General features: G+C 45.9%; 3 protein-coding genes across 8 annotated transcripts; 1 reads left to right on the top strand and 2 right to left on the bottom strand.

Annotated features, from left to right (window-relative positions):
* Positions 1–4,756: 4,756 nt before the first annotated feature.
* CD3D (CD3d molecule) lies at positions 4,757–8,378 on the bottom strand. Of its 3 annotated transcripts, none has more exons than XM_045038371.1 (5): positions 8,300–8,378; positions 6,071–6,286; positions 5,462–5,593; positions 5,132–5,175; positions 4,757–4,911 (listed from the first exon to the last, which is right to left on the bottom strand). In XM_045038371.1, the coding sequence occupies exons 1-5, from the start codon at positions 8,352–8,354 to the stop codon at positions 4,846–4,848; spliced, it is 513 nt and encodes a 170-aa protein (XP_044894306.1). In that variant the 5' UTR covers positions 8,355–8,378; the 3' UTR covers positions 4,757–4,845. The 3 variants fall into 3 exon arrangements, with proteins under 3 accessions (XP_044894306.1, XP_003992512.1, XP_019666920.1); XM_003992463.5 differs by lacking the exon at positions 8,300–8,378 and adding an exon at positions 7,846–8,252; XM_019811361.3 differs by lacking the exons at positions 5,462–5,593; positions 8,300–8,378 and adding an exon at positions 7,846–8,265.
* A 1,044-nt stretch (positions 8,379–9,422) lies between these two features.
* Positions 9,423–19,193, top strand: CD3G (CD3g molecule). Of its 4 annotated transcripts, none has more exons than XM_006936678.4 (7): positions 9,423–9,601; positions 14,005–14,028; positions 14,491–14,718; positions 15,320–15,451; positions 16,082–16,125; positions 16,528–16,611; positions 17,231–19,193. In XM_006936678.4, the coding sequence occupies exons 1-6, from the start codon at positions 9,547–9,549 to the stop codon at positions 16,591–16,593; spliced, it is 549 nt and encodes a 182-aa protein (XP_006936740.3). In that variant the 5' UTR covers positions 9,423–9,546; the 3' UTR covers positions 16,594–16,611; positions 17,231–19,193. The 4 variants fall into 4 exon arrangements, with proteins under 4 accessions (XP_006936740.3, XP_003992456.3, XP_006936739.3 ...); XM_003992407.5 differs by having other exon boundaries at positions 16,528–16,607; XM_006936677.4 differs by having other exon boundaries at positions 9,425–9,601; positions 16,528–16,607; positions 17,037–19,193.
* Positions 19,194–19,420: 227 nt separating this feature from the next.
* LOC123380358 (guanine nucleotide-binding protein G(I)/G(S)/G(O) subunit gamma-3-like) lies at positions 19,421–20,489 on the bottom strand. Its single transcript, XM_045038375.1, has one exon. It carries the CDS (start codon positions 20,265–20,267, stop codon positions 20,040–20,042), a length of 228 nt encoding a protein of 75 aa, XP_044894310.1. The 5' UTR covers positions 20,268–20,489; the 3' UTR covers positions 19,421–20,039.
* Positions 20,490–21,225: the final 736 nt, after the last annotated feature.

Below are 21,225 nucleotides of genomic sequence, written 5' to 3' on the forward strand. Positions count from 1 at the left end.
TTATGAGATCGAGCCCCACTTCAGGCTCCATGCCAAGCATGGAGCCTGCTTGGGATTCTTTCTCTCTCCCTCTCTCTCTGCCCCTCCCTGGCTCATGATGTGTGTGTGTGTGTGTGTGTGTGTGTGTCTCAAAATAAACAAACATTAAAAAAAGAAAAAAAAAAAACTCTCCACAAAGAAAACTCCAGACCAAGAAGACTTCATTAGTGAAATCTACCAAACATTGAAGGAAAAAATAATACCAACTCTATACAAACTCTTCCAGAAAATTGAAGAGGGAATACTTACGGCTCACTCTCTGGAGACCAAACTCATCCTGTGTATGGTTAATTTTATGTGTCAACCTGGCTCAGATATTTGGTCAAACAGACCTGGATATTGCGGTGAAGGTATATGGGGGGATTTATATTTAAATCAGCAGATTCTGAGTAAAGCTGGTTATCCTTCATAGTGTGGGTGGGTGAGCCTCATCCAATCAGTTGAAGGTCTTACAGAAAAAGCAGACTGAGGTCCCCTGAGGAAGAGAGAAGTCGCCATCTCCAGACTGCCTTTGGACTCAAGCTGCAACGTCAACTCTTTCCTGGGTCCCCAGCCTCCTGGTTCACTGCCAGCTTTGGACTTGCCAACCTTCGCAATCAAATGAGCCAATTCCTTAAAATAAGTTCCCGTCTCTGTCTCTTCTCTCTTCCCTCTGTTCCTTCTCTCTCTTCCATCTCCTACATACACATCCTGTTGGTTCTGTTTCTCTGGAGAAACTTAATGCCAAACGCTGATATCAAAACCAGGCAAAGACACTACAAGAAAAACCAAAAAAGCCGGCAGACCAATATCCCCTTGGAATAGACGCAAGTATTATTCACTAAGTTTTAACAAATTTAATCTAATAATATATAAAAAGAAGAGGGGAGCCTGGCTGGCTCAGTTGGTGGAGGATGCGATTCTTGATCTCGGGGTCATGAGCTTGAGCCCCTGCTGGATGTAAAGATTACTAAAAAAAATACATAGGGGCCCCTGGGAGGCTCAGTCGGTTAAGCGTCCGACTTCAGCTCAGGTCACGATCTCGTGGTCCATGAGTTCAAGACCCGCGTCGGGCTCTGGGCTGATGGCTCAGAGCCTGGAGCCTGCTTCCGATTCTGTGTCTCCCTCTCTCTCTGCCCCTCCCCCGTTCATGCTCTGTCTCTCTCTGTCTCAAAAATAAATAAACGTTAAAAAAAATTAAAAAAAAATTAAATACATAAATTCAAAAAATCAACCAACCAACCAACCTATGGCCAATATCACACTTAATGATGAAAGACAATGTTTCCCCCTAAAATCACACATAAGGCAAGAATGTCCTCACTCCGCGTCTATTCAACATGGTACTTGAGGTAGCCAATGCAATAGGCCAAGAAACAGAAGTAAAATACATCCAGTTTAGAAATCGAATAGTTAAACGGTCCTTATTCACAAACACCATGATCATCTGTGTGGAAATTCTGATGAACTTTACAAAAAAAAAAAAAAAAGTTACTAGAATTAATACGTGATCTTAGGAAGTTTTCAAGGTACAGGATCAGTATACGAAAACAACTGTATTTCTAGATACTATCGGTGAACAGTTGGAAATTGAGATTTTAAAAGTGCCATATACAATAGCGTCAAAAAATATAAAATACTTAGGGGGTAAATCTGACAAAAGACGTGTTTGTGTATTGGAAGAGTCAGTATCATTAAGAAGTCAATTCTCCCCAAGTTGATCTATAAATTCAACAAGATCCAGATCAAAACCCCAGCAGGTGTTCTGTAGTAACTGAGAAGGTAATTCACATGGGACTACAGAGGACCTAGAATAGCCAGATTACTTTCTTTCAAAGTGGCATCTCAGAGGTGGCTCAGTCGGTTAAGGGTCGAACTTTGGCTCAGGTCATAGTCTCGTGGTTCATGAGTTTGAGCTCCACGTGGGGCTCCACACGGACAGTGCAGATCCTGTTTGGGATTCTCTCTCTCTCTCTGCCCCTCTCCTACTTGCTCCCACGTGCAAAGTAAATAAGTAAACTTAAAAAAAAAAAAGTTGCATCTCAGCCATTCCACTCTTGAGTATTTGTCCAACAGAAATAGAAGCATATGAGGGGTGCCTGGGTGGCTCAGTCGGTTAAGCGTCTGACTTTGGCTCAGGTCATGATCTCACAATTTGTGGGTCTGAGCCCCACATCGGGCTCTGTGCTGACAGCTCAGAGCCTGGAGCCTGCCTCACATTTTCTCTCTCTCTCTATCCCTCCCCCGTTCACTCTGTCTCTCTCTCGTTCTCTCTCTCTCTCAGAAATAAATGAACATTAAAATTTTTTTAAAAGGAAATAAAATCAAATGACCACACAAGAACTTCTATGGTGACTGGTCATCGTAGCTTTATTTGTAATAGCCCAAACCAGGAAATAACCCAAAAGACTATCAGCAGGTGAGTGGATGAACAGGCTGTGGTATATCCATACAATGGAATACTACTGGACAGTAAAAAGCAGTAAACTATTGACTGATGCACCAAGATGTATGAATTTCAAAATAATTATGCTCAAGTGTAAGAAGCCAGACCAAAAAAGGGTACATGTTACATTATTACACTCCTATATAAATCTCGAAAAACAAAAACTAACCTATAATGACAGAAAGCAGATCAGCGGTTGCCTGGAGGGTGGAGGGATAAGGAGAGAAATAAGGGAGGGATTGCATGCAAAGGGGCACAAGGACACTGTTGACGTTGTTGGATATGTTCATTACCTGTCTGTGGTGTTGTATCACAAGTGCATACATATGTCAAAACATCAAACTTTACCCTTTAAATACGTGCAGGTTTCTCATGTCGGTTTCCCTCAGTAAAGCTATTTTTTCAAAGCACCAAAAAGAGAACCAAAGGGACGCAAGTTTCCAGGAGGGCTCAGGTGGAGGGCAGATTTGTCAACCTTGGCTTCACACTGAAATCACCTTAAGCCGTTTTTAAAGTCCTGATGCCTTAGCCCAAGATAATCAGAATCTTTGGAGATTCCAAAGTGCAGAGGAGTCCCAAGTGCACCCAATGTTGAGGACTGGAGAGAGGTATAGGGGGATGTAAGAGCATACGAGGAATACAAGTGTGCAGGGCATGGGAAGGGTACAAGCCTTGGTGCTGTAGAAGCCACGGTTAAGTTGCCCAAGGCGGAGAGAGCCCAGTGTGAAAGCAGGAGGCGGGTTTCAGAGGACTACGGTAGTAGGGATAGAAAGGGTAGAAATAAACCGTAACCATGGTCCAAGCATGTGTAAATTACAAGTTCATTCTGTCGCTAACAAAATTAACATCTGCATATAGCTCGAGAAGATAGTGGGCAGAATCGTACAGATCCCTGGCTGTGTGGTTGTTAATTCTTTCCTCCTTTGGAAACCCTGGTCTGGGGAACTCCCACTTTTATTAAATTGTCCTGAAGTGCTTCCAATTACTCTAACTCAGAGAACAAAAGGGAAGGGTTGCCCTTATGGTGGACAGCAACGAGCATAAGGGCCTCAAAAGAGTCAGTGGCCTCAGCTCTCCCTCTAAACTAGAGACTCTCTGTACTGGAGGTGCTTCAGAATCACCTGGGGGCCACGTTCTGAGAGGGGGGCCCGAGTGTCTATTTCTTTTTTGATTTTTTTTTTACATTTATTTATTTTTGAAAGACAGAGTGAGACAAAGTGAGAGTGGGGAAGAGGCAGAGAGAGAGGAAGACGCAGGATCGGAAGCAGGCTCCAGGCTCCGAGCTGTCAGCGCAGAGCCCGACGCGGGGCTCGAACCGACAGACCGTGAGACCATGACCTGAGTCGAAGTCGGACGCTCAACCGACGGAACCACCCAGGCGCCCCATCGAGCGTCTATACTTTTAATAAATCTCTCAGGCTCCCAAGGTTTCAGAACCACCACTCACCACTAGCTGAAGATGACATGTATTGAAAACATCCCTGGCCCCTGTCCTCTCTCAAATTCCAGCTTTCCAAGTGGTTGAAGAAGAATAACACATTTGATTTTTTTTTTCAACGTTTATTTATTTTTGGGACAGAGAGAGACAGAGCATGAACGGGGGAGGGGCAGAGAGAGAGGGAGACACAGAATCGGAAACAGGCTCCAGGCTCTGAGCCATCAGCCCAGAGCCCGACGCGGGGCTCGAACTCACGGACCGCGAGATCGTGACCTGGCTGAAGTCGGACGCTTAACCGACTGCGCCACCCAGGTGCCCCAGGAATAACGCATTTGGATTGCTGATGAGCTTCTGATGTTACTCTGTGATGCAGAAGGCAGGGGTGGGACGGGGACAAGTTCTGAGAAGAGGAAGGTGAATGGTATCTTCTATACCGGAGGAAAGAAAGGGTCCTGAGCAGACCTACATAGAAACCTCCACATCTTGATAAGAAATGGTCTCCTGGGCCCTTGATGTTCCCACCTCCTCTGCTTACGATGTCATGGAAACTTCTGTGTGGCTGAGTCTCTAAACATAGCAGCCCGCCCTCGGCTGTGGTGAGAAAGCCAAGGCCTTTAAGGGGTTGCACTAGGGGGCCGGAGGCAACAAGTAGCCCTGCACCCAGGGAGCCCACCGGGCAGCAAGCACCAGTGGGCCAGATGCGGGTGGGAGAGTGCCCGTCACACGGTCCATCTGGGGCAGAGGAATGGAAGCAGTGAAGGAAGGACACAGGTGGCCAGGGAGGGCAAGGGCCCAACTGAGGCAGGACAACTCCCGTGCCTTGCCCGGCAGTCTTGAAAAGTCCAGGCACCTGCTGAGGGAGAGAAGACATCTTTATTGGCTGAACAAGGAAAGGAGGTGCAGTCGATGTAGCTGATACTCCTATAAGCCACCAGTCTCCGGTTCACTTCTTCCGAGGCCAGTTTTCACCAAGATGACTGTACTGAGCATCATTCCGATCTCGCAGGGGCTAGGAGGTGAGAAGGGGGAACAGTGAGGCAGGCAGAGTCAGGATTCTCCCAGAGAGGACCCCAGCAGACCCCAGAGATGAGAGCTCCTGCCTGAGTTTTCCAGCCCCCACATCCCCTGTGATGAGTTCCCCACCAGGACCCTTCATCCATTCACATCCATTCATGTCCCCTCCCGTCCCCCCCACCCCCCATTCGTGGCTCCTCCCCCTCAGGGCTCACCTGATAGAGCTGGTCATTTCCCAGGAGAGCTTGAGTGTCAGCAGCTAGAAGAACCAGGGAAAAAGAGTCATCAGGGGCCTAGGAGGATGGGACAGTGAAACCCCACGCACCCTGCAGGACGACCGCAGGTGGTGGCATCCTCAGAAGTCCGCGTGAGCGAGATGGGCACAGGTCTTCCCAGAACCAGGTTTAGGAGTCACTGGGAGATTGCAAGAGCGGCTCCCAGATGAGACACAACCCACTGCCAGCCCCATGCTTCGCAGGGGCACACTCACACCCACGACATAAGCGTGCACACACGCACACACACACTTTGTCCCGTCCACTTACCCTCAGAGAGCCTTCCGGTCTCATATCCCGCAAAGCAATAGACCCCCAAAGCGAGGAAAAGAGTGGCGATTATGTCCCCGATGATGATGCCGGCCAGGGTGCCTGAGTTCAGTTCCACACAGTTCTGACACACTGAGGGGGAAGGGGAGCCTTCAAGACCAGGGAAGCATCTCTGCCTCCCTAGGGCGGCCCCGGGATCTCTCACACCAAGACCCAAACGTCAGTAAGACCCTTGGAGAAAGGCCTGCTGATGCCCTGGCTACATCCACCTGTGCCCTTTATCCCCAGGAATCCCTGAGAAGAGCCAAGAAGTAATGTCAGCTTTGTAGGAACGTAAACAAGGCGGTAGGCCAAACCTTTCTCCCAACCAAACCTCTACTGCTTGAGTCACAAGCCCCTACTGTTTTGTTTTGTTTTGTTTTGTTTTGTTTTTCCACCAGCTAAGCTCTTTCTCACTCCGAGGGCTCCAAAGCCTGGCTTATACCATTACAACAGTGAGCCCAGTTTGTTTGGAGAACAGATCGGTCCACTATAGTCCCCTCTGGCTCTGAAGTTCTCATAGCCAGAGGTCCCACCCATTTCAACCCCAAGGGCCCAGAAGGCACATACTTCGATAATATACTTGCGTGTAAGGTATCTTGTCTTGTTCGTCTGGCCTCTTGCACGTATACACTCCTCGTGGGTCCAGGATGCGTTTTCCCAGGTCCAGATTTGTATCGTTGCGGAATAGCGTTCCCATCGTTCCCTCCATCCGTATGATGCTGGTGTTACAACTCAGCAACACCTTGTCCTCCAGTTCCTCCACGGATATCTTGTAGGGACTCACTTGGGGGAGGGGGGGGGAATACCATGATTCAAGTCAGCTGTTTGATCTCCAGCAGATGCCTTATTCTGCTGAGGCTTATACTTAAAAAGGACCACTTTCAGGGCACCTGGGTGGTTCCGCTGGTTGACCCTTTGATTTTGGCTCAGGTCATGATCGCGCAGTTCGGGAGTTCGAGCCCCGCCTGGCTCTCTCTGCTGTCCTCGCAGAGCCTGCTTCAGACCCTCTGTCCACCGCCCCCGCACCTCCCCCAGCCACACTCTCTCAAAAACAGATAAACATTAAAAATAAATAAATAAAAGGAAGTCGGAGGGGAGCGTAGGCTGCGGAAGCACCCGAGAAACATGAAAGGCAGAAGAGTGTTCCTCAGCTGACGAGGTCTACATTTGTTCCCCAACCAAACTTCTAGAATTACAAGGAACAAATAGGGGACAAGGAGAAGTCGACCAGGGGGAGGGGAGAAGCTAGTATGAATCACCAGCCCAGTGATCCAGAAGGAGACCCAGGGCAAATGCCATATAAAGATTTTTAGGTTTTCTACCCTTGCTTAGGGGGAGGGCAACAGAAAAACAGTTTTATCAAATTCATTCGTGGGGCTCCACACAAGTCAAGTCTTGTAGGGAGTTTAAAGGCTGGAGGCGTATGTACAGCGTCTTTCTAGATCCCCTGAATTGCTTTGACTGAGAGCATGTCCACAGCCCACAGAGGCCCTAGAATCTATATCTCCAATCCCCGGGGAAAGTGGAATCCAGATTTTTCCCTGAACTTCATATTCAGGTACCCGTTTGAATACAAGAGCATCCTCAAGAAAATCCCCCAAAAGAGCTGTTTCTCATGCCTCTCAAGCAGGCCAGGATGATACATGCGTGTGCACTCGCTCAGGGAGATACAGGCACGTCAGAGGCTGCACATCCTACAGTCAGTCGTGTCTCCCACGGGGAACCTGTTTCCAGTGGAAATCCTGGATGTCCCAAAGCGTTAGTCCCAGTTTGCCTGAGGCTGAGACGGTTTCTGGAACAAGGGACTATCGGTTTTAAAAACAGGCAAACAAATGAGTTGATGAGCCTACCACCCTAAATCTGCCCTCCTTCCGGTTCAACCTAAAGCTAACTTTCTCTTTAACTTTCCCCTGAGTGCGGGGTCATGCATGGCTCTTGGTGGTGACAAAGATGGCCAAATGAGTAAGAGCCCTAGACCCCAGAGACCCTCTGCCCTAGAAGGAATAGTGCTCCCTTACCAGCCCAGGCCCAGACCCCTGCAGACCACAACATTTCCTGCAGAGATCTCTGGCCTAAGGCCTTTAAAAAGACATTCAAGGGCAACATGCATGCCTACCTAGAGTCCGTCAAAGCCAAGAGCCTCCCTCCCAAACCCAAGCCCTGGGCTGTATCCCAACCCTGCTCTCCTGACAGCTCTGCCTTGTGACTTGAAGCTAGCATTGAGAAGGACTTTCAAGTGGAGCTCCCTCCAGGTGGTAATGTCCCTCTCCAAGGGAGGGACGTTCTCCAAGGTCCCTGAGGTCCCTTCCCCAAGATGCCCCCACCACCTGGAGAAGCCTTACCTTGGGAGAGAAGGACAGACAGTATCAGGCCGGCCAGAAAACTGGAGTGTTCCATTTTCCGGCAGAATTCATTCAGCAGACAGCCCCGGGTCTCAGAATGAGCGGCCAGGGTGAGAGAGGATGCCCTCCCCCAACCGGCTCACGGGTACCCGGAAAAAGTAGAGGGGTGGGGGAGGAACTAGAAAACGCCTATTTCTCTGCTCTCTGCCGTTGGTGATGGGAAACTGTCAGGGTAGGGGTAGACTGGGGGTGGGGTAGGAAAGAAGCAGGTGTGAATTGCTCTCTCTCCAAGCAGTGAGCTTGGGGGTGAGGTGGGAGGGAGAGTAGAGACTGTGAAAAAGGTTGCCTAGACCTCCAGGAAGGAAAAGGAGATTTTAGAATGTTCGTTCCTGCGTCACTGGTGAAAACCAACAATTGCAGAATTTCTGTCGACAGAATAACTGCATTTACTCACCACCTGAAAACCGCCAGCTCTCAAAACACGAGAAAAGCTGCGAGCCCCATCCCATAAGCCATCCCAGAAGGTTCCTCCCACCGCTGGGCTCTCTTGGGACCTTGCCCAAGGTCCTCCTCGAGCAGCCTGGGATACCAGACTAAGTAGCTTCCCACCAGTAGGAGGCTGGGCTTTGGAACCACCACCAACCGCCCCACCGCCCTCAGCCAGACATGTGAATCCCGGCTCCAATACTGCCTACCCACAGGGCCTGGGCCAGTCAGGGAATTTTTCAGAGCCTAATTCCCTCAGTATCACAATAATGATTTGGACAAAACGTTTGCATCGTGCCTGACACATCATATTTGCTCAATAAGAACTAACTATTGAAAACAATGTGATTGACCCACAGACAGAGTGAGCCTCCCCAGAAGACAGGTGGACATTTCCCCCTGAGGCCTACGGGGGTCCAAACTCTCTACACTGCCGGAGTTGGACTATAATTTACCCGAGGGCAGAGATAGCGTGGGTTTGGTGGTTCCCTTCTGTATCTCCAATACCTGGCTCATGTCCGGCACGTAACGAGATCTCTGTACGTGTTTGTTGACTCACTGACTGACCTGCTGAGGGAGACGAACCTTAACATCCTGGAAGCTCTGCTCAGGCTCTGGCCCTTGGAAATATATGGCCTGTCCCCTCGCAATTATTTTTCCTATTCTTTCCAGGCAGGCACTTTGTTGATGATCTTGTCTCAAAAGAGCAGTGAAAAATTCCAGAGCGAGGGCCTGGACTGAGACGGGCTTGTGTTCAGGTCTCCAGCCCTGAGCACGAGTGTTCCCACCTAAATTCCTCAGTTCTGGCAACAGCAGCTAGCAACAAGCAACCGGCTGAGATCCTAGCCACAGGTCGTGGCAGAGATGTTTACCTCTCTCACGAAGTAAGGGGCCCAGGCCATCTCCTACCCAGAACCCAAGGGGTTTTCTTGTGCAAGCTGTCCCTGAAATGGGGATCCAGCACTCTCTCCCTCTTCCTCTTGCCACCTCCCATCCTCCACTCCTTAACAGAAAAGCAAAATACATCTGCACCTGCAGCCCTGCTGAGGCCCCCTTCTGCCCACATTTCAAGTAGAGGGTGGAGGCTCAGATTCGTGCTTTCTCACAGGGGCCCCAGCCTGAAGGATGCTGGGCGGAGCCAGACTAGCTGCTCAACAGGTCAGCTGGCTGCTAGGGGTTGCTTAGTGTTTCTGGAGGGACAAGACAGAGACTGGCATGGAGCAGGGGAAGCAGCTGGCTGGCCTCATCCTGGCCGTCACTCTTCTTCAAGGTAAGGGGTTCTGGCAGCCTGGAGGAAGGCTCAGGGGAAGAGATCATCACCAGGGGGGAAACAATATTGGGATCTCTAACCTCAAGCCTACCAGAGCCATCACATTAGAATTCCGAGAAGGAAGGGCCAAAATGAAGCCTCTTACTGTTCTTTGCCAGAGAGAAGCAGTGTCCCTTGAGAGATATGGGGTCTCTGTCTCTTCAGAAGTGAAAACAGAGGACTTTACAGGCTAGAGAGAGGACCCGGATGCCGCCATCTTAGGTCGAATGTAGCCCCAAAGGGCACAGGCAGGAACCTGGAGAGAAAAAGTATGTGTTTCTTAACGCAGAGCTGGAGTAGGGAGCAGACAGACCGATAAGGCATTTGCTCACTCGGTTGGTCAGCTGGTCAACTGGTCAACAAATATGAGTGAGATCCTATTACATAACAGGCTAGAAGGATATAAGGATGAATAAAAACCTCTGCCCTAGTGAGCTTATAGTCTAACTGGAGAGAGAAGCTTCAGTGTCACCAGATTGAATGTAAGGTGCAGTAAAGGGTGCCTGTATGAATATGCAGTTGGAAATAAACAATAGGAAGTAGATGAACTGGGTCAATGCCTGGAATCTGGACTAGAGCTTGTTCTCCAAATACCGGGGGGAGGCTAAAACCACAAAAGTTGTTGAAATCACACAAGTACAATGTGAGATCCCCAAAGAAGAGGAGTGAGGATGGAACTGAGAAGATATTAACCTTTAAAGGGTCATTAGAGAAAAACATCTCGAAGAAGAGATACGAGGATGATCACAGGGCTGGAATAACCAGATGAGGGCAATACCATCGAAAACCAAAGGAGTAGAGAGCTTCCAGAAGGAAAGAATCACCAAGAGTATGAAATATTATAGAAAGGTCTGCTGATAGAATATATTTAAAAGTTTAAATCTGTGGAATGTGGCAAAATAAAGGAGGGCCATGCCTGATTTATAACAGTTTCAGTGGGGTAGTATGAGTGGAAACTGAATGGAAACATGTAGAAGATACAGGGCAGGTGATAAAGTGCACCAAATGCAAACCATTCTTTTTTTTTTTTTCAAGAATTTTCAGTTCGTTTGTGTATTTGTTTATTTATTTTAATGTTTTTATTTATTTTTGAGACAGAGAGAGACAGAGCATGAGCAGGGGAGGGGCAGAGAGAGAGAGCGGGACACAGGATCTGAAACAGGCTCCAGGCTCTGAGCTGTCAGCACAGAGCCCAATGCAGGGCTCGAACTCACAGACTGTGAGATCATGACCTGAGCTGAAGTCGGATGCTTAACCGACTGAGCCAGCCAGGCACCCCCAGACTATTCTTTAAAGATGTTTGGATGAGGAGAGTGTAAGTGGTAAGTAGAAAAGGAAACAGGGTCTAAGATGAACTATTTTTGAGTGTGAGAGAAATTTGAGCACGTTTCTAGGCTGAAGGAAACGATAGTAGACCAAGGTCCTGGAGTTGATGTTGGAAGGATGGAGTCAAGAATGGGCTCAAGGATGCAGAGAAGACAACCTTACCATCTGAGACGAAGAGAAAGGAAGATGACTTTAGTCATGGGTAGCCATGTAGATGGAAAGGAAGCCAGAGAAGGTCATTACGGCATCTACATTCTCAGTGAACTAAGTGGAAGGCAATGCCACTTGCCGAAACCAAGCTGGGTGATGGCTGAGCGGGGGACTTGAAGAAGACAAGCCACCAGTGAGCTGTGTGAACTTGGACAATGCCTCCTTTCTGGGGCTCTGTTGGTTCACTAGTCAACCTAGGAAATGTGGCTACATGAGCTCTCAAGCCCTAAAAAGGAGTAAGACTCAGAGAAGCAAAATTAAAAGATGTCAGCAATCAGGTGGACCCTCTCTCCTATAAAATCTGAGTTAGAATGAGGGACCTCTTTGTCCCTCCCATGGTGACCAGGTGGTCAGGAAGAAAGGCTAGCAAGAAATCTTCTTAACGGTTTGTCTTGCTTTTCTTTTTTTTTTTAATTCAATCATCCAGTCATTCATGCATTCATTCAACAAATGTAAAGCTCTGACCATGTTCCACATACTGTATTAGGTACTATTAGTAATCCGTTCAGTCCTGCTAAAAGTGCTAAAACAGCTGACTCCTTCCAACCGTTTCCATCACACCTTTTTTCCCCATCATACTTCACTTCTGCCCTATCTGTCCCCATCACACGCTCTACATCTAGACGCACTACCTCTCTGTCCTTTTCCAACCCGTGTCTTTGCTCGTCTCTTCTTTCTTCCCAGAATGCTCTTCTCTGTCCGGTGAATTCCTAATCATTCTTTGAGGCCCAGCCAAACATCACCTTCTCTGTTAAGGTTTCCCTGTCCCTCACTCTTGGGCAAAATCAATAGCTTCTACCCCCTTTCATATGCACTCATGGAAGCACTAAAGATAATTGACAAATTCTATTCTATTAATTACGTACATATTTATTTTTTCTACTTCATTGTAAACGCTTTGGAAGCAGCAAGTTAGTTCTTGTATTACAGTCTTTTTTTTCCACCCTGATTAATTATGCCAGGTACGTAACAGTGCTTAGTTCATGTTTGGATTAAACTCATTTGAGTTGAATTCCCGTGTCAGTGCTCTGTAGTACATCTACCATACAACTCTACTACCCTGAGTTTTGAGACAGATTTGAGGGCTATTGAATACCTACCTCCCCTACGGCATCCAGGGTTTCTACAAAAAAAACGGATCACCAAGGCTGAGGATTCTAAAAGTACGTACTTTAAAAAGTCTTTACTTAGTGTAGGGGTGGCTGGGTGGCTCAGTCAGTTAAGGGTCTCTTGATTTCATCTCAGATCATGATCTCACAGTTCGTGGGATTGACTCCCAGGTTGAGCTCCATGCTGTTAGTACGGAGCTTGCTTGGGACCCTCTCTCTCTCTCCCTCTCTCTGCCCCTCCCCTGCTCACACTCTCCCTCACTCTCTCAAAATAAATAAATAAACATTTCTTTAAAAAGGTCTTTAGTTGGTAGGGGCGCCTGGGTGTCTCAGTTGGTTAAGCGTCCGACTTCAGCTCAGGTCATGATCTCGCGGTCCATGAGTTCAAGCCCCGCATCAGGCTCTGTGCTGACAGCTCAGAGCCTGGAGCCTGCTTCAGATTCTGCGTCTCCCTCTCTCTGGCCCTCCCCCAGTCATGCTCTGTCTCTCTCTCTGTCTCAAAAATAAACAAACATTAAAAAAGAACTTTTTAAAAGGGGGGGCTTTAGTTGGTGTAAGCCCGCGTTTGGCCAGAACTTTAGCTGCTAAAAAAAAATAGAGCATTCCAGACTACACAGGCAATACCCTTATGAATATTGCAGTACCGTTCTGACGCTAATCATCCAGAGTTAATATCAGACTCCACAGGTTAAGGGCACACTGTCCCCAACAAGACTGCCCTCATTTTAAATTCCAGGCACAAGTTCAGAGGTTCCCATACCACCTACACTTCTGACGCACGGGGTACAAATCTGGAGGGTTCCCAGATTTGATAATACGTTAGAACAACGCACGGAACTCGGGAAAGTGCCGCATTTACTATTACAGTTTTAGTATAAAAAAATAAAAAAGGGATTCTCCATGAAGAAGCACATAAAGTAAAGTCTGAGAGGGCCCTGAACACAGAGCTTCTGTGCTTTCTCCCTGTGGAATCAGAGTACATCACCCTCCTAATACATTGTGTTGACCAACAAGGAAGTTCCACTGAGGTTTTTGGTTGTTGTTGTTGTTGTTATCGTTGTTTTAATTTTGTTTATTTGAGACAGAGAGAGCGTGTGAGCATGGGAGAGGGGCAGAGGGAGAGAGAGAGAGTCTCAAGCAGGCTCCCTGCTTGGCACGGAGCCTGACATGAGGCTCAATCTCACGACCCTGGGATCATGACCCAACCTGAAATCAAGAGTCAGACGTTCAACTGACTGAGCCACCCAGGTGCCTGTGCACTGAGTTTTTATTGGGGTTTCATGACATAGGTATAATTGATTGAATAATTGGCCATGTGACGGAACTCAATCTCCAGCCCCCTTCCCTTCCAGGGCTCAAAGTCCTAGATTACATGGTTCTTGACCAGCCCTATCCTGAGTCATCTCATTAGCATAAACTCATATATGGTCCAAAAGCCCACTAAGAATAACAAACAATCCTATCGCTCATGAAATTCCAAGGCTTTAGAAACTCCCTCCCAGGAATCCAGGACAAACACCAGACACATTATTATACAGCACCCTGAATTCAATTTGATGATTTAGGCTACACTTCAATGAAATAAGTATAAATACCGTCCACTCCCGTAGATTAGGATCTCTCTCTATCTTGGCCTCAAATGACTATGGAAATGCTACCTCAGGGCATCTGAATGACTCTATGCCCAGCTAATCCGCTCTCTGTCTTCTATCTCTACAGGTACTCTGGCCCAGTCAAAACAAGGTAGGGTGCATGGCTTCTTTCTGTCCTCAAGTCTCATAGAAATATGGTTCCTACCATAGTGGTCCTACAGGAGTGAGTGATGGAAGGGATGGGATGATGAATGATAAATAGCAAATCTCTCGTTGCCTTCCAGATGAGTGGCCAGTCATGAACAGGCAGTTTTCCTGTAGCTAAGCGATTCATTCTCTAGTTCTTGGAGTAGAAACAGGACCCTAGCAGCTACGGCCTATTCAAAGTGAGACTCATGAACCAACAGCATTAACATCACCTGGGAGATGCCACATTGCAATCCCTTCCCAGAACTACTAAATGGAACCTGAAATTCTCGCTAGATCTCCATGTGATCCATGTGCACATTAAAGTTTGAGAAGCACTGCTGTAATGGTCTGGTCCTGATACCCCAGGGCAGGGAGAATTCCAGAGGAGAGACCCTTAACAGACCATGGCTTTTTCCCTTTTCAGAAATTCCTGTGGTAAGAGTAAACAGCGATCGAGAAGATGGTTCGGTACTTCTGACTTGTGAGTCACCAGACAAAGATGTCAAATGGTTTCAAGATGGGAAGGAAATGACGCCCCACAAAAAGAATAAAAATATACAGAATCTGGGAAGCAGTATCAAGGACCCTCGAGGGATATATTGGTGTCAAGGATCCAAGAACCGCTCAAGAACACTCCAAGTGTATTTCAGAAGTATGTAATCCCCTTCGGTTTGTTTGTCGTACAATTAATCAGTACTTGCTGTTCTGGCGGGCTTCCTGCCCCGGGTGGGCGAGTATGGAAATAGACACGAAACCGTTCTGGCTCTCTTAATCTCAGCTTGCCTCTTTTTGAATATAACAACACAGTTCCCCCAATCTTCTTGGAAAAGCATAACCGGTCCTATAAAGCCTGGTTTGGTTTTGGATGGACCCCCACAGATTGGAGCAGTCGGCTTTTGCTGCTATAAACTGAGTTGGTGTAGCTAGGGGAGACAGAGGAGATTATAAGGTGAGTGGCAATCAAATGTAGAAGGCAGTTGACCACGGAGAAGATCTGATCTTCCTTCTATTTCATATAGTTCCTGGTGGTAAGACTACATGGGTTTGCTTCCCCAGGACACCTGGGCCATAGAAGGACATCAAGAAGTATTGCATTCTTAGTGCAGGCGTCCTCCCAGGCAATTCCTTTCCATACCATGCACAGAGGAATCTGCAACCCTAAATATAGGCATTATCACTTGTAGGCAAGAGAAAAAGATTCAGAAGAACCACTTTCACACCCTGAAGGACCTTGTCCCTCCCTTTCCCCACAGTGTGTCAGAACTGCATTGAACTAAGCAGAGCCACCGTATCCGGCTTTGTCTTCACTGAGATCATCAGCGTTTTCTTCCTTGCTGTTGGGGTCTACTTCATTGCTGGACAGGATGGAGTTCGCCAGTCAAGAGGTAAGAAGAAGGTTCTTGAATGAGAGAGGAGGCCACCTAGGAGCCTCAGTTTCCTTCCTACCGACATAGACCCAATAGAAGAGACGAGGTAGGCATGCGTTGTGGACGCGCACAGTTGGGTGAAAAGGACACCGCTTTTTCACAGCATGCATGCCCGTCACAAGATCCACCTCCCTCTGATTTTCCTCCGTGTTTTTAAAAAACTCTTCACTGTCGTAAAATCTACATATAGAAAAATGCATGAGTGACAAGCATACAGCTAAACAAAGCAAACACACTCATGAATCCAACACCCAGTTTAAGACCGAGAGTATTACCAACACCCTAGAAGTCCCCTCTGTGGTCAATTCCGGCCTCTCCCTAGCCCTCAAAGTGAGCACTGTCCTGACTTCTAACAGCATTGATTAATTTTGCCTGTTTTCACTCCTTATGTCAGTGGACTCATACAGCAGATACTCGTGTGTGTGTTTCTTTCACTCAAAATACAGATACATGCTTGTGAGATGTATCTGTATTCTCGTATGAAGATGTATTTCACTAATTCTCACTGCTAGCTAGTACTCTAGTGTGTGAATAGAACCCAATTTATTAGCCACTCTACTTTGAGTGTTTTGTTTATTTTTTGTGCAGCTTCGGACAAGCAGACTCTGTTGTCCAATGACCAGCTCTACCAGGTAAGGGAAGGGGAAGTGAAAGAGACATTGCTACAATTCGGGGTAAAATTTGGAGGGGGGGGGGGACAAGTTATTTGGAGGATACCGTACAGATAAGGAACTACTTAGGGCATACCAGATGATTACATAGTTACCCTTTGAGTAGAACGGATGAAAGAAAAAGAAGGGTTGAAAGAGACTGAGGTCAGGATCTAGTGAGAAAAAGTTGAAGGACACGCTGACAGGGACACACAAAGAAACTGTATACAGAGCCTCCCTTCCCCCTTGTCCTCTCTCCACCCCCTGGACAGGGAAGCACCCACGCCAAAGGCTTGCACGTGAAAAAGCATTCAATAAATATGCATCAAATTAATTCAGAGAGGGGGAGGAAGGATGAGTTTATGACCGTGCTGTCCTTTTTAGCCCCTGAAGGATCGGGAAAATGACCATTACAGCCACCTTCAAGGAAAACAATTGAGGAAAAATTGAACTCAGGACTCAAAGTAGGTGTGTTCTTCTATACCAATTCTAAGAAATTACCTTTCCTTTACCTGCCCTTCCAACTGCTGCCAAGTCTGTCTCCTTTCCCCAACCAGCTCTAAAGCTTAGGGGAGAGTGGGTGACTGACAAATAATTCTCTGTGGTGCGGGACTGCTCTGTGCATGGTAGGGTTTTTAGCAGCATCCCTGGCCTCTGTCTGCCAGATGCCAGTGGTGCCCCCAGCCGTAACAATCAAAAATATCTCCACATAGGGACGTCTGGGTGGCTCAGTCGGTTAAGCTTCCAACTCTGTGTTGACAGCTCAGAGCCTGGAGCCCGCTTTGGATTCTGTGTCTCCCCTCTCTTTCTGCCCCTCCCCTGCTCGCTTGCCCTCTCTCTCAAAAATAAATAAACCTTACTTTTTTTTCTTTTTTTTTTTTTTAAATCTCCAGATATTTCAAATGTCTCCTCCAAGGGCACAATCACCTTTTGTTAAGAACCACTGACCTCTATTAACTTTCAATCAACCAATCAATCAATCAGAAGTTCTGATTCAATCAAGCAGGAAAAGTGTCTATCAGGAAAACAAGACCCAAGCATTATTTGGTTTTCTGAACCCACCCCAATTTTTCTTTTTTCAATCCAGGTGTCCTCCCTTCTGGATAGGTCTCAGGAACATAGCAATACGTTTTGGAGCACTCCTAGCTGAGAGAATCTCAGCCCTAAATCTAGATTCAAGTTTCCCAAAGGCGACAAATGGAGAAGAAAGGCCATCAGAACAAATTTGGATTTTTCTCAAAATCAAACAAAATTAAAGGAAAATAGTATGTATGGTGTTGCAGGAGCGCCACCTATTGGAAGGTAGTTTTTCTGTAAAAGAAAATTGAAAAGATCTAACAACCCCCTCTATTTGAGTATTATTTTTTAAAGTTTTAATTTTTGTTTACTTTTTGTGTGTGTCATAATTTACTTGGTTTAAATATGCAATGAAAGGTCTCCCTCCACCTCCATCCCCAGCCATTCAGCTGTCCTCTCCAGAGACAAAACAACATACCAGTTTCATATAAGGTGTTATAAATCAGAGTATTCTAGGCATACACAAGCAAACTCTTAAGTACACGTTATTCTCCCTTTCCCTATTTTTCACACCAATGGCATCATACGATCTACATCTTGCACTTTCACCTAATAAAACCCTAAGATTGATGCAGCTGGGTGGCTCAGTCAGTTGAGCATCTGACTTTTCGTCTCAGCTCAGGTTATGATCTCATGGTTCATGAGTTCAAGCCCCACGTTGGGCTCTGTGCTGACAGCATGAAGCCTGCTTGGGATTCTCTCTCTCTCTCTCTCTCTCTCTCTCTCTCTCTGCCCCAACCTCTCTCTCTCTCTCTCTCTGTCTCTCTCAAAATAGATAAACTTTTTAAAAAAATAACCTTAAGATTATTTCATATCAATAAGTAAAGGAACTTTTTTTTTTAATGCAGCCATGTTGTACAGATATGCTGTATTTTATTTAACCAATGCTCTACTGATGGACATTTAAGTTGCTTCCAATATTTTGTTCTTACGATGCTGTAATGACTAACATTGTATAAGTGTCATCTAAAAAAAATAATTGTATTGAGGTATAGTTTACATACCATAAAATTCACTCATTTTAAGCAATTTCTCCTGTTCTCCGTGTTAGAGAATTTACTCAATTGTACCATCATCACCATAAACCAGTTGTAGAACATTTTCATCGCCTTCTTCAGATTCCTTGTGCTGTTTCCAGTCATTCCCTGTTCCCACCCTCAGCCCCAGGCGATGACTATTATCTTTTCTGTCGCATCAGATTTGCCTTTTCTGGACATTTCATATAAATGGAATTATATAAGCTGCTCTGGACATTCTCATGTTAATCTTTGTGTGGGTGTCTTCATTTCTCTCGGGTTGATTCATGGGTGTGAAGGATTGCTCGGTTGTATGGTAAATCTCTGTTTAGCTTTTTAAGAAACTCCCTGTACCATTTTACATGCCCACTAGCAATGGGTGAGGGTTTCTGTTTCTCCACATCCTCACCAATATTTGTTACTATATATTTTTTTAGTATAGCCATTCTCGTAGGTATAAAATGGTATTTACTGGACCTTTTATTTGCATTTCCCTAATGACTAATGATGTTGAACATCTTTTCACATGCTTATTAGCCTTTCTTACATCTTTCGTGAAATGTCTATTCAAATCTTTTTTTTTTTAGTGTTTTTTTTTTTTTTGTCTCACTGTTGAATTGAAAGAGTCCTTATATATTTTGAATACAAGTCTTTTATTACAAGACATTATTTGGAAATACATCTACCAGTCTGCGGCTTGCCTTCTCATTCTCTTCATGGTGACTTTTGAAGCACAAAGAAATTTTAATTTTGATGAAGTCCATTTTATCCATTTTTTCTCTTATGGATTGTGCTTTTGGTATCATGTCTAAGAACTCTTTGCCAAACCCAAGATCACAAAGATTTCTTCTATGTCTTCTTTTTACAGTTAAAATTTCCATAGTTTTAGTTGTGACATTTGAACATGCGTAAGACTATTTGTAACAAATACAAATAAATGAAATTTGGATTCTGTAATGTGTTTGCACTTGCAATTTTATTAAATATTGCCAAATTGCACCTAATGGAGGTTGGACCAGTATATATTCCTAATAATAATAATGGAGAGTGTCTTTTACTCCATACTTTTTGAGCTTTGCCAATCTGATAAGTTAAATATAGCATCGCAGTGTAGTTTTAATTTACATTCTTCTTATAAAAAATGAGAGCCACGAGTTTTTCCCTCTCATGATATATAGGCTCATATCTTTTTATCTTTTTCTTATTGACTTGCAACAGCTCTTTACATATGTGGGAAACTAGATCTTTTGTCTGTGATATTAGTTGCAAATATTTTTCCAACTTTGGTATTTGTTCTTTGACTTAATGATGATTGGTTTTCTGTGCACATTTTACAAATATCTGCATATAATGTAGAATTCATTGGTCTTTTATGGCTTCTAGGTTGTTTCCTTTTTTTTTTTTTTTTTTTTTTTTTGAGAGTCTGGATGACTTTATTCTTTAAATGGTTTTACCCTTCTCATAGCTCCAGGTGAGACTGAGAGCACTGACCCGGGCTATCCCTCTCTCCATTGTCTGACCAGTCACAGAGAGAAGCCAGCAGGATGCTGGCAGAGTCTGACGGCCCTTCTGGGGATGGAGCTAAAGGGGCCTCCCCCAGGCAGGGGTCACTTGAGCTCAGCTGCAGTGGGCGACAAAATGGGGTCGACAGATAGGTGGCAGAGAGCTTCAGAATACCTCACAGGGTTGGACAAGGGCTAGGGATGGGACGCAGGGACCCTCGGGGGCTCACGACAATTACTGACCTAAGGAAGGGCCTAGGAGAGGAAAAGGTGAAGAGCTTGTGGGGAGGGACAGAGCAATTCAAAGGAGGGCACAGAAGAACTTCTTCTCCCAGAAGAGGTTCTCCAAAGTGGGCACAGGGGTGATGAGGGGATCCTCGCAGGAGTGGGCATCACAGTAAGCCATCAAGTCTGCTGCTGCCTTGAACACCTTTATCCGGCACAAGGTGGCTTCACTCTTAAGCTGTTCCACCATCTTGCGGGCTTGCTCAGTACTCATTGTGCTGTTCACAGGAGTCTCCGCTTTCATCCTGAGGCCACCGGCAGCGAGGGCCCTGTGGGGTAGTCAGTGGGGTGCACAAAACCTGCCTGAGATGGGTGCCCCACCTTGCAGGAAGTTGCACCTGAAAGTATCTACTGCAGCAGCAGAAACAGCTGATACAAAGAAGGCCACTGGGGAGGGTCAGGGCACAGGTCCCTCGAGGGCTGGACCCAGTTCCTGCAGCTCAAGCACTCTAGGCTCTTTCCTATTTAGAAAGGTCTTCCCCATTTTAAGATTATTCTTTTAAGAATTTTTTTCCTATGAATTCCACCAGCATTTTTATGGTGTCATTTCATACGTTTAAATCTTTGATCCATCTTGAATTAATTTTAATGCAAAGGCCAAATATATTGACTAACTTTTAAACTCTATAGCTATCCAGTTATTCCAGAACTATTTTTTTTAAGTTTATTTATTTATTTTGAGAGAGACAGATTCAGCATGAGACGGGGAGGGGCAGAGAGAGAGGGAGAATCCCAAGCAGGCTCTTCACTGTCACCGCAGAACCCAACGAGGGTCTTGAACCTATGAACATGAGATCATGACCTGAGCAGAAACCAAGAAGTGGACCCCTAACCAACTGAGCCACCCAGGTGCCCCCCGGAACTATTTTTTGAATGATCCATCTTGTGCCTATTGATTTTAAGTGGTGTCACCACTCCAATTTCACCAGACAAGTACACTTACAGTGTTGTGCAACCATCACCACTATCCATTTCAAGAACTTTTCATCATCTCAACCTCTGTACCCATTAAACAATAATGCCCCATTCTTTCCTTCCCCCCAGCTCCTAATAACCTCTATTCTACTTTTCTATGTCTATGAATTTGTCTATGCTAGGTACCACATATAAATGGAATTACACAATATTTGCCCTTTTGTCTTTGGTTGATTTCACATAACAATGTTTTCAAAGTTTACCCGTGTTACAGCATGTATTAGAAT

The sequence above is a fragment of the Felis catus genome, chromosome D1 (genome assembly GCF_018350175.1).
Source record: "Felis catus isolate Fca126 chromosome D1, F.catus_Fca126_mat1.0, whole genome shotgun sequence".
Lineage (NCBI taxonomy): Eukaryota > Metazoa > Chordata > Mammalia > Carnivora > Felidae > Felis > Felis catus.

Coding starts and splice junctions, on each gene's coding strand:
- LOC123380358 (XM_045038375.1), bottom strand. CDS start 20,267: ATGAAAGCGGAGACTCCTGTGAACAGCACAATGAGTACTGAGCAAGCC.
- CD3D (XM_045038371.1), bottom strand. CDS start 8,354: ATGGGATGGGGCTCGCAGCTTTTCTCGTGTTTTGAGAGCTGGCGGTTT. Junction 6,287..8,299: donor GAGCTGGCGGTTTTCAGGTG/GTGAGTAAATGC, acceptor CCCTCCCCCAAG/TGAGTCCCTACAAGATATCC. Junction 5,594..6,070: donor CACGCAAGTATATTATCGAA/GTATGTGCCTTC, acceptor CTTCCCCCTCAG/TGTGTCAGAACTGTGTGGAA.
- CD3G (XM_006936678.4), top strand. CDS start 9,547: ATGGAGCAGGGGAAGCAGCTGGCTGGCCTCATCCTGGCCGTCACTCTT. Junction 9,602..14,004: donor GGCCGTCACTCTTCTTCAAG/GTAAGGGGTTCT, acceptor CTATCTCTACAG/GTACTCTGGCCCAGTCAAAA. Junction 14,719..15,319: donor ACTCCAAGTGTATTTCAGAA/GTATGTAATCCC, acceptor CTTTCCCCACAG/TGTGTCAGAACTGCATTGAA.